We start from the raw sequence: 11,185 nt of genomic DNA on the forward strand, positions 1-11,185 counted from the left end.
AAGTGAGGGGCAATGTCTTCATCATGATATTAGGTGGTCAACTTGTTACCTAGGCTCCGCGAGCTACAGTACGAGAGAAGATGGCTTGAGCTAGCGTGCTGAAGTTAGGTGTTAAGTAAATGCAGCCCCTGTCCCTGGTTAAGGAAGGCACTACATCAGCCAAGATGTTTTCCAATTGTGAATCACATTAAAAGGGTAAATTTTCAAGAAGGGGAAACACGTCGTTCTGTACACAGCTCTGAAACCACATCTTCAGGTTGCCTCATAGTAATGAGAAAACTTCAGACCTGGCATAAAAAAAAAAGGAAAGAAAGCCATGTGCTTTGTCAATTATAGAACAAAAGACGACTTGTAGGACCCATTCTGGGAAGCCCCCAGCCCACAATAGCAAGCAGCCAGGGAGCCTGGGTTGTCCCATCCAGACATCTTAACGTTTCTGTGATTTTTTCCATTATCAGGAGTGTCCGATCTTCTGATGCTCATGGAGACGGTGCCATGGACAAAACTATGATGCAATATTATCAGAAAAAAAACTTGGAAACATAAGAGCATTAAAAACAGACACATGAGCAGCTGCCCGCTTCTGCAGAGGCCCTGACTCAGTAGCTCGGGGAGGTGTGAGGTGCCCTATTCAGCTAAGTGATGCCAAGTGATGGCTATAGAAAAGTCTAGGTTTATCCTATATCATTGCTGCTGATAAATAGAAAGAAGAGAGAGGAAGGATTACCGATCTATGTAATGCACTAGGAGCGGCTTCTCATTTTCCTGGTGAGGGGGGGTGGGATTTGGGAACTCTTCCCATTCACCGACCACAATCTGAGCTTTGGGGGTCAACGGCCGTATGCCACCGATCCCATTGAGCCCAGCCAGCCTTTTCCCTATTAAAGTGAGGGAGGGTGAATGGGTGGGCGCACATCAGGGCCAACAAGAGCCGGTTACCTCTCCTGCTATGGATGCTGCATTGCCCGCTGCTGGAGTCTGGGTGACAGCACAGTCATCCATCACCAAATCTCTGGCATTCAATGGATGTTTTAAAGCTTTTCCTTGCAGCCCCATTGGACCAAAAAAAAAAATAGAAAAAGCTTATTTTGAAATGGCAGCTGACATTGACCTAATCACATGACTGGGCTCCAGGCATGTGGCTATTGTGCTGCCATGGTTCTGTGGTCATGTGGTGCGGCTGAACCTCCTGGGAGGGACCTAATCCCAAAGAACCCAGCAGAGCATGCGTGCGCCTGGTCCGAACACCTGCACAGTCTGCTATCAGGAGCATCTCACGCAGGCGGAGCTTGGCCTGTTAGCAGGGCCTGAGACTGTATCACCACTTTTTCCTCTCCCAGTTGAAAGCTGGAGGGAGAGCAATGAAGGGGACACAGAGGGATAAACACTCTTTTCTCACACCCTTCCCTTAAAACGGTGGTTCCCAAACTTTTTGGCCCCACGCTCCCCTTTTGATTTTTGAGAAACCCTCATGTCCCCCCAGTTGTCCTTTCCCACCTTCCAGCCCCCCGCTTTAAAAAAAATCCAACTTGGAATTTGAAATGAACACAGAAACTTGATATAAAAATATTTAAAATTAAAAATGAGCTCAAATAGTTGTTCTTGGCCCCTTGTGGGACCCTGGTGCAGCCCCAGCTGGCCAAGTCCCGTGCCAGCTGCCTGCCTGCCCGCCTGAGCCTCCAGAGCCACCCATCTGAGCTGACCGAGCCCCGTGCTCCTATCGGGGACCAGGGAGTGTGCGGGCAGAGCCCAGCCATGACTAAATGGTCCTCCTCAACAGGAAGGATCCACTAAAATACATGGGCCCCAAATAAATTCGGGGGACAACTAAAAAGAAAAACAGGGGCTGGAGTGGAGCCTGGTGCACGATGCCCAGAGGAACTCTGCTCAGATTCGTGATCAGAGGGCGGAACGGAAGTTGGTCCCACCGTCACAGGCCCCTCCCTTGGCCAGCCTCCTTTTCCTGGGCTACATCTCTACTGGGACACAACGTTGAAGTAGGCTACTTCGACGGTTATCGTCTATACGTCCTCCAGGGCTGACAACTTCGACGTTCAACGTTGAAGTAGCCCCGGAGAACACCGAAAAGAGCTGCCCCGGAAGGAAACGCGGAGCGTCCACACACACAAGTCCCCTCTTTCGAAATAAGGGGCCAGGAAAGCCCGCGGACCGGGTCACAGAGCACACTAGCCCTTCCGGGGGAGCTGCAAGCCGCTCCCTTAAAGGGCCCCTCCCAGACACACTCGGCCTGCACCGCACGAGCAGCCCTGCGTTGGTGATACAAGGCTCGCAGACCTCAAGCCCGCAGAAATGGACGTCCAGCAGGAGCTGGAAGCCCTACAAGTCACTTCCCGCGGGGCAGGCGCCCTTCTAGATGCTGCCCAGGCAGCCGCCCAGCAGCTTCTGGAATGCAAGCCCTCCCCAGGAGCACTAGGAGACACCCCCGACCATCGGGCCCTCCTCACCCTCCCGCGCCGTGTGCCCCGCCGACTCTGGAGCTACCCCTCCCACACCGAGTGGTGGGAGCACCTGGTTATGGGGGAATGGAATGATGAGCAGTGGCTGCGGACCTTCCGCATGAGCCGGCAGACCTTCCTGGAGCACTGCCAGTGGCTCACCCCTGCACTCAGGCACCACGACACCCGGATGCGGCGCACCCTCCCCATCGAGAAGAGGGTTGCAGTGGCTGTCTGGAAGCTGGCCGCTCCAGACAGCTATTGCTCCATGGGACAGCTGTCTGGAGTGGGAAAAGTCACAGTCGGGGCTGTCCTCATGGAGGTAAGGATGCCTGGGGCTGAACTCCCTGCTGCGGAGGGGGACCTGGGTGAGGGGGGCTGAGGAGAGGGGCCTGGGTGAAGGCGGTCACACTCTGCAAACCCTCACAGGCACTCATGTTCCCTCCCCACAGGTGGTGCATGCACTCAATGCCCTGGTGCTGAAGAGGGTCATCCGAGCTGGGGACCTGCACGCGGCCGTCAAGACATTTGCCGCCATGGGATTCCCCAACTGCTTTGGAGCCCTGGATGGGACCCACATCCCCATCCGCGCCCCAGACCACAGTGGTGGCTGCTACGTCAACCGGAAGGGCTACCACTCTGTGGTCCTTCAGGCCGTGGCCGCTTCCAGGACATCTACGTGGGCTGGCCTGGCTCTACCCACAACGCCCGCGTTTTCCGGAATTCGGGACTATGCCACCGACTGCAGGCGGGGCCCTACATCCCCCAGAGGGAGATCCCTCTGGGGGATACCACCACTGTACTCCTCTGCCTTGTGGGGGACGCGGCATACCCCCTCCAGCCCTGGCTTACGCGGCCCTATACACGCCACCTCTCTGATAGCCAGGACCGCTGCAACGCCCGACTCAACCACGCCCAACAAGGAGTCGAGCGAGCCTTCGCGCGCCTGAAAGGCCGCTGGCGTTGCCTCCTGGCACCCCTAGAACTGGGCCTCCCAAACACCCCCCAGGGGAAACTGAGGCACTGAGAAGCTAAGCAACTTGGTCAAGGTCACACAGAAGCTCTGTGAAAGAGGATGGAATTGACAGCAGCTCAAATCCGAGGCTAGTGTCCTAACCCTTTGGAAAAAAATACGTGTCTGTAGAATGCCACTCTTTGCTACAGTGGGCCAGTGTTTACTTTGAAGCTATGAGCAACTTGTAGAGGAGGCAGGTATCTGGATCTCTGCAACCTTACCACCACAGAAGGTTTATATATTTTTTTCTTTTTTCAAGACTTTTCAAAACAAAGCCAGAAGTTCAGTTTCAATATTTTCCCTTGTCTCTCTCTTTTCCCATGGTCAATTGCAATGAAGGTCAATAGCTTTTTGTCACAGAAGTTCTTTAGAACATTTGATCTATACTAACTAGCAACTGTTTCAAGACAGCAGTGGTATCAGTGAATTCAGCTGGACGACAGCAGAAGACCCGGGGGAATAATTGGAATCACATATGGTGAAGAACTCAGGCCCAAACTTTGCAGTCCCCAAGGGATTTGCATTCTCTTATTGGTCAAGGAAGTGGAAGCTTTCTTTCACTGGCTCCCTAAACTGTCAGTCCTCATTATTTCACCACTCCCTCATTATGACATCACCAGGAGTGTATAAAATCTTGCCAGAGGGGAAGAAAAGTAAGGCAGTGTTTGGAGTCCTGGGGTAGGTTGGGGGTTGTGCTTGGGAATAAGGTTTTGAAGGGGGTTTCCTGTCTTTCTTTTTTGTTTTTACTCTTTCTTTGTTATGTCTTTTTGTTTATGCTCCTAAGAAATGTTTGGCTGTGACTGTGTGCTGTGCTTATATTGTGAAGGAGTTGGTCTTAAGCCCTTTCTCTCCTGTGACAGACTCATGCGCTTTTCATGCACTTAAAAGCAACTTAGAACCAATAGAATCTACAGCCTTCAAAGGGCTTATAAAAATGAGACTTTTTTTTTTTCTGGTGACTCTTATGTGACAGAAAGGAGGAGCATTTTCTTATCTATATAGTAAAATTTTGGGCTCCACTGCTTTTTACAGAGTAAGTTCTAGATACCAGCCACTTGTTAAGCTGCTGGAGCTACTAATTTGCCGTTCTCTGTAGTAGAACCATCTTCTTCCCTTTGAAGGGCTGTAGCTCCCTTAGGAAGGGTTACAACTTGCAAAGTAAGCTTCTCCCTCTTCAGGCATATCTAATTCCACTATGGATTCCAATGGCAAGGATACAACGATGGCATCCCTGGAGCATGGGGAGGAGGAACAGCAGGTAGGTATTGCCTCTTAGGCATCACTGGTTCAGTTGACAAAGACAAAAGATGTCTGGCTTACCCTATTTAAAACCACTTCTCCCCTCCCTGTCCAGTGACCTTTCTCATCAGGCTCATCTCTCTCAAGTGAGACGTAGCTGTTAGGTGTGCTAGCTCTGTAGCCTCTTGCACCATTACAGAATCCTTTTGACTCGGGGATAACAGTTGAAAAGTCATGAGTGGCTCCAAGCTCCAGCCTTGCTTCTGACTTGCTCATTTTCCTCCTTGCCTCCCTAGACTGTCTTGAAGACGGTGACCAGTCTACCGCTAGTGAATGGTGCCTGTGACTCACATTCAGACTCCAATAGGGCATCTTGTAAAATGGCCATGTTCCGTAAGGCTGGGTGTGGGGGAGGAATATGGTCACCCTAGCAAGGTAGGGAGTTCTTCTTGTCTAGATTGACAAGTGGTAAACATCCTCCAGTGACTCGACTCCCTGGGCCAATGTGGTTTATTGCCCTGAATGTCTGGTCAGTAATGCCTTGCTTGACCCTTCTCTCCAGGCTGTGCCGGACACACAGGAGTCGGTCTCCTCCAGACTGACAGATGTCAAGGAGGCCATGAGCAGAGTGGTAGACATGACGAAGGAGGCTGTGCAGGATGGGATGAAGGCCACCAAGTCAGCAGTGACGGACAGCATGAGCACAGTAGCAGAATCCAGAATGGGCCAACTGGCCATGAGCAGAATGGAAGCAGTGCTGGGGAAGTCAGAAGAGCTCTTGGATCACTACCTTCCCATGACAGAGGAGGAACTGGGTCAGAACACAAAGGACAGGGCTATGGGTTCAAAGAGCAAAGTAACACTCCCTTTGGTCCCAACTTGTCTGGACAAGACTGAGAAGCCTCTCAGCCTGCACTGGCTGACAGAGGGGGCAGCATTTTCATGTGTAACGTTCTTGGCCAAGGGAGTTCCTGGCTACACGCCCATTCAAAATGATGTGAGCAAGTGGGGAAAGGGTGGTGCTCGAAGGTACTATGGACATGAATTAGGACTACTTCTTGGAGTCCCTTTCAAGTGTGCAGAAACAGTCCTAGCCCTCTTGGTTTGGGGTCAGTTATTAGCCGCCTTAAAGGCAGAGGTTGATCTCGTGGCTTTTTGAAGGGTTATTCCGCCAAGAATTTGGGGTAGCATTGGGCAGTTGAGTATAGCTTGTCCTCCTTTCCCAAGCTCTTACCCTCAGATTCTTCTTCCCTTCAGCTGAACTTGCTGAATCCATGGAAGGGACTCCAGCGTCTTCAGCACATGCGCCGGAGCATCGCAGCTACTTTGTGCGTTTGGGTTCCCTGTCGGCCAAACTCCGCCAGCGCGCCTACCGCTATTCCCTAGACAAGATGAGGCATTCCAGCCAAAGCATCAATGAGGCTCTGTCCCAGCTTCGTCAGGTCATCGGACTGGTAAGGACTTGCTCCGCTTCAGGAGGTGGTCTACTAGTAAACTCTAGCCCAGTGCCTGGGCAAATAGAGTTGGTGGTGGCTTGGACTCCTTTGCCCTACTCCCCTGCCTTTCAGGCCAGGCAACTCTTCCACTTCATCCTGTGTGGACCAGGGCGTGATAGGCTTATAGAACATAAAATGTCTGCAGGTTGAAATTGTGTCCTCAAGCAGTAGAGCTAGAGGAACTGAGAGATTTATTCAATCCCTTTCTAGATTGAATACATCAAAGAAGGTGTGAGGCTCCAAGATGCCCGGGAGAAGTTCCAGGAGATGTGGCTGAACTGGAGTCAAAAGCAGCCAAAAGGCAGTGAGATCACAGACTTGGAAGAGACAGGGGTATGTCCATCGCTTTGCCCTTCCGCTCGGAGGCTGAAAAGTGTTTTGGGCCTTTGAAGGTAGCTGCTGAGCTCCTCAACCAAACAGATACCTGGTGACCTGCTACCTTGAGGGAAGAGAGGGTTGCACACTAGTGTTCCTCGAATATATCTCAAATTGGTCACTCGTGAATGCTGTGTCCAAGGGGCTTCACTTCCCTTCTTGGTAGGGTAGCTGTAAGTGTTGCCCTCCCTTAACCTCAGCATAGCCTTCAAACCTTGAGTCATGTAACTGATAAGGAGATCCCTAGGCTCTCCCCTCATCGAGCTCTGTTCCATGCAGCTTATGTCTCTCATTGTCACAGGCTGCAAACAATGGTAATACAGGCTTCCTGAGTCCTAAAAGCCAAATAGCTTCCCTTTCTATGGAAAGAATGGCTAAAGCCAATGCTCTTTCCATGAAAGAGCTCCTGGTTTCTGTCCCTGCTATCCTTTTCAGCACAGCTTCCAGCACGAGGAAATCTCCAGAAGAGGTAGCAGCAAGTCCCATCTTTGTGTGTCTGTGGTGAACGTAAACCTTGGGTTTGTTTCTCCACCAGATGGAGTCTGAGACTCTGGCCATGTCCCGCAGCATTCTCCAGCAGCTGCAGGATGCCTGCCAGGTGCTAGTATCCAGCATTCAAGGCCTCCCCACCAGCCTTCAGGATAAGGTGCAGCAGGTGTATCGCAACATGGAAGAGCTCCATGCCTCCTTCTCAAGCGTTGGTTCCTTCCAGGATCTCTCCAGCAGCCTCCTGACCCAGAGCCGGGAGATGGTGAGCAGGGCCCAGGAATATGTGGATGAGCTGATGGCTTACATGATGCAGAATACACCTCTGTCCTGGATTGTGGGTCCCTTCATCCCCTCAGGTAAGGGGTCTGCAGGTTCCGTGGAACCACCAAGCCAAGAAAATGAGGATAAAGAAGCAGAAGTCACAACAGCATCTAAGGCTGACTGAGGACCTAAAGCTGGGAAGACTGAATTTCAAAGAAGGAAGGCAGAATTCTTTTTGTCCCCCAGCTGTCCACCCACCTTTGACTTCACAGGCACGAGAGACTTCTTCTTCTTCTTCTCCGGGAGGCTCTGTTTAGATGGAACTTGAGGGAGGTCCAGAATGGGAGCATTTACAAGTGCTAGCGGTATTAATGTACTCCAGCTGCTGACCTGCCCCTCCGCTTGTTTCTTGGGTGACCTGTTTAAATCTGAGGGAAGGAATGTGACTAACTGAGGCTTCAGATGGCTTTGCCTGAGCAGGGCCCAGGTGTTGTGACTGCTCCTTTGCTCAGATAATACTACAGTGTCCACAATAAAATGTCATTGTATTTGAACTTGGTGTTTGTGTCCTGTTGAGTCGTCGAGCACAGGGTCTGCAGTAGAGAGCAGGATGAGGTACAAGCACTGCTATAATCCTTGTTTCTGAGTGGTAACGATCAGCCAGAAGCATGACAGACATGGAGGCAAGCTTCTGCATACATATCGTAAACAAGTCTTAGCATCTGGCTAGTTGGAGAAGGATTCTTCAGCTGCAACCACTAGCTCCTTAGGACAAATCATTCCTGAGCTTTGGAGATCAGGCCGTAGGAGATCTGCCTTCACATCTTCTCAGTGAGCAAGGGCTGGAGGCAACCAGTGCAGCTCTGCTAGAACCTATCTTTGTGCCTTCCACTCTGGGGCGGGGGGGGGAGCCACTCACTATTTTCTGAAGAGCTTTTTTTTTTAAAAAACAATTTGGGGGCAGGGTAGAGAGGAGAGGGAGAGTAGTGCCAGCATATGCAAGACAAGCAGCTCGAGCATGGCATGGGCTTTTTGGAATCCCAAGGCCCTAAAAGTCATCCACATCCAAGCTGCATGGGTAGCCCCACCCCAGCTGTATGTGCAAACAGTAAAGATGACAGGCACTGTTAACAGTGTGGTGCAGTTTCTTGGATCATAGTACTCAATAGTCCACTAGTATTGCAAGGTGTGGGAAACATTATGCTCCGGTATGTGGGTTAGTTTATTTCTAATTGCATGTAATAGCACAGATGCCATAAGAGCTTTAGTTATTGATGATAGAGCAGTGACTACAGAGGAGACAGGCTGGGCAGGGGTAGTGCATCTCCTGAAGGTAGCATGAGGATACAATCTCCACATTTGAATGAGGGCACCATTGAGAGTGGTCCCATTTGCAAGTGTCTGCATGTGGGTAAAGTGATGCTTTGCTGGAGAGTTCTTGGGAAGAAATGACTGATCTACTTGCTGGTAGTAGTAGTAGTAGTGACTTCTCTGTGACTTAGTGCCTGAACCCTGTTCGTGCAGGGGGGCTGGTTTTTTCTTCATAGTTTTCTTTTTAAAAAAAAACAAAAAAAAAACACACACATGCCAATGTTGATCATTCTAAATTGAACCGTGGGAATCTCCTCAACAGTGCCTGCTACAGATGGATAAATGAACTGGTATGTGCAAAACCCTAAGGGCCAAGGCCAGTGTGAATGTCTAGTGAAAGCAATGAGGAGAAATGCAAGTGCTTCTGGTGAAATACACTACGGTGGGTTCCCCACCCCACCCGAAACAAGCTGTGGGGGGAAAGGCTGCTTCTACTGCTAGATGTGCATGTGCTGTAGTTGTAGGGGGCTGCAGTGCTCACAGAAAAAGGGTGCTGGAGGTATACCGAACTCATTGCTTGGCTGCTTCTTCATCAAAAAGGGACCCTTACACTTGTGGTCAGCTATTGAAATATAGAGCGGGGCCTCCCGGCTGCAACAGGCTCTACCTCGCTCTGGAAGGCAGCAGCAGGCTGTGGCCCTAGGCACAGGGGCCTCTGTACACTTGCCCATTCCCCAAAACCCCCATGGGCCAGGAAGAGCAAGCAAGGGGAGCTCCAGGGCCAGTGCTTCTGGGTGGAGAGGCAGGCAGCGTACAACCTACTCAGGCTTACAGGCCACAGGGTCCTTGCAGCAGCATCTTGGAATTGTAGTTAGTGGGGCTGGGAGTCTGCTACCTGAGCCCCCACCTCTATTCCTCCCTATACCACACCCCCCTGCCTCAGCCCAGAGCCCTTTTCCACTCCCTTAACCCCTCATTTCTGGCCCTAGTGGGAGCGCTTTCCTGCAGCTCATGTCCTACTGCTCCAATATCCAGCCTGGTAAAGGTGAGCAAAGTATGGGAGAGGGAGAGCTAGGGGGGCATGAGCCTCCAGGGACAGGGAAGGAAGCAGGGGCATTAGGTTTTGTGCAGTAAGAAAGAGAGCAGCTTTTCTCCCTGCTTCAGCTCAGTGTTCAGTGGCCTGCAGGGAGTGGGAGGAACAAGACTGGAGTGTACTCAGGGGAGGGAGTGAAATGGGGCTGGGTAACAAAGAGCAGGGGTCAAGCACCCCTACCGCTGATGCTTTTAGGAACATGGCATCCCGAAATGACAGCTGTGCCAGCCAAAGGAGGCTAGCCCAGAGATTGATGAACCTTGCAAAATTTCTGGTGCATGTGTAACCTGCCCTTAATAGCACCTCTACTATTAACCTGATCCCCACGCCCTCCCCCCATCCTTAATTAAAAATAAGCACCAAGTGGTGGGAGCACCTGGTTATGGGGGAACGGAATGGTGAGCAGTGTCTGCGGAACTTCCGCATGAGCCGGCAGACCTTCCTGGAGCTCTGCCAGTGGCCCACCCCCGCACTCAGGCACCACGCCACCCGGATGCGGCGCACCCTCCCCGTCGAGAAGAGGGTCACAATAGCTGACTGGAAGCTGGCCACTCCAGACAGCTACTGCTCCATGGGACAGCTGTTTGGAGTGGGAAAAGCCACAGTCGGGGCTGTCCTCATGGAGGAAAGGATGCCTGGGGCTGAACTCCCTGCTGTGGAGGGGGGCCTGGGTGAGGGGGCCTGAGGAGAGGGGCCTGGGTGAAGGCGGTCACACTCTGCAAACCCTCACAGGCACTCATGTTCCCTCCCCACAGGTGGTGCGTGCACTCAACGCCCTGTTGCTGAAGAGGGTAACCCGAGTTGGGGACCTGGACGCGGCCGTCAAGGGATTTGCCGCCATGGGATTCCCCAACTCTTTGGAGCCCTTGATGGGACCCACTTCCCCATCTGCGCCCCAGGCCACAGTGGTGGCTGCTACGTCAACAGGAAGGGCGACCACTCTGTGGTCCTTCAGGCCATGGTCGACAGCCGTCGCCGCTTCCAGGACATCTACGTGGGCTGGCCTGGCTCTACCCACAACGCTCGCGTTTTCCGGAATTTGGGACTATGCCACTGACTGCAGGCGGGGACCTACAGCCCCCAGAGGGATCTCCCTCTGGGGGATACTACCACCGTACCCCTCTGCCTTATGGAGGATGCGGCATACCCCCTCCAGCCCTGGCTTATGCGGCCCCATACAGGCCACCTCTCTGATAGCCAGGACCGCTACAACGCCCGACTCAACCACGCCCGACAAGTGGTCGAGCGAGCGTTCGGGCGCCTGAAAGGCCGCTGGCGTTGCCTCCTGGCACGCCCACACCTGGGCCTCCCAAACATTCCCCAGGTTGTGGGGGCCTACTGCACACTCCACAAGCTGGTGGAAAGCAAGAGGGAGGCCTTCGTGCAGGGCTGGGCACAGGAGGCTGCAACAGCCTACCCCCAGCCAGCCAGCCGCCGCCCCGAGCCGCCA

At 52.4% G+C, this 11,185-nt stretch overlaps 1 protein-coding gene across 1 annotated transcript; it reads left to right on the plus strand.

Annotated features, from left to right (window-relative positions):
- The first annotated feature begins 4,693 nt into the window (after positions 1-4,693).
- LOC142015600 (perilipin-3-like) lies at positions 4,694-7,515 on the plus strand. Its single transcript, XM_074999280.1, has 6 exons — positions 4,694-4,729; positions 5,007-5,113; positions 5,245-5,525; positions 5,968-6,164; positions 6,417-6,539; positions 7,117-7,515. Exons 1-6 carry the CDS (start codon positions 4,694-4,696, stop codon positions 7,513-7,515), a joined length of 1,143 nt encoding a protein of 380 aa, XP_074855381.1.
- Positions 7,516-11,185: the final 3,670 nt, after the last annotated feature.

The sequence above is a fragment of the Carettochelys insculpta genome, chromosome 1 (genome assembly GCF_033958435.1).
Source record: "Carettochelys insculpta isolate YL-2023 chromosome 1, ASM3395843v1, whole genome shotgun sequence".
Classification (NCBI taxonomy): Eukaryota; Metazoa; Chordata; order Testudines; family Carettochelyidae; genus Carettochelys; species Carettochelys insculpta.

Excerpts from the sequence above, each read along its gene's own strand:
- LOC142015600 (XM_074999280.1), top strand. The coding sequence starts at position 4,694 with ATGGCATCCCTGGAGCATGGGGAGGAGGAACAGCAG. Across the intron at positions 5,114-5,244 it reads GCCATGTTCCGTAAGGCTGG|TAATGCCTTGCTTGACCCTT; the intron begins GTGTGGGGGAGG and ends ATGTCTGGTCAG. Across the intron at positions 6,165-6,416 it reads TTCGTCAGGTCATCGGACTG|ATTGAATACATCAAAGAAGG; the intron begins GTAAGGACTTGC and ends ATCCCTTTCTAG.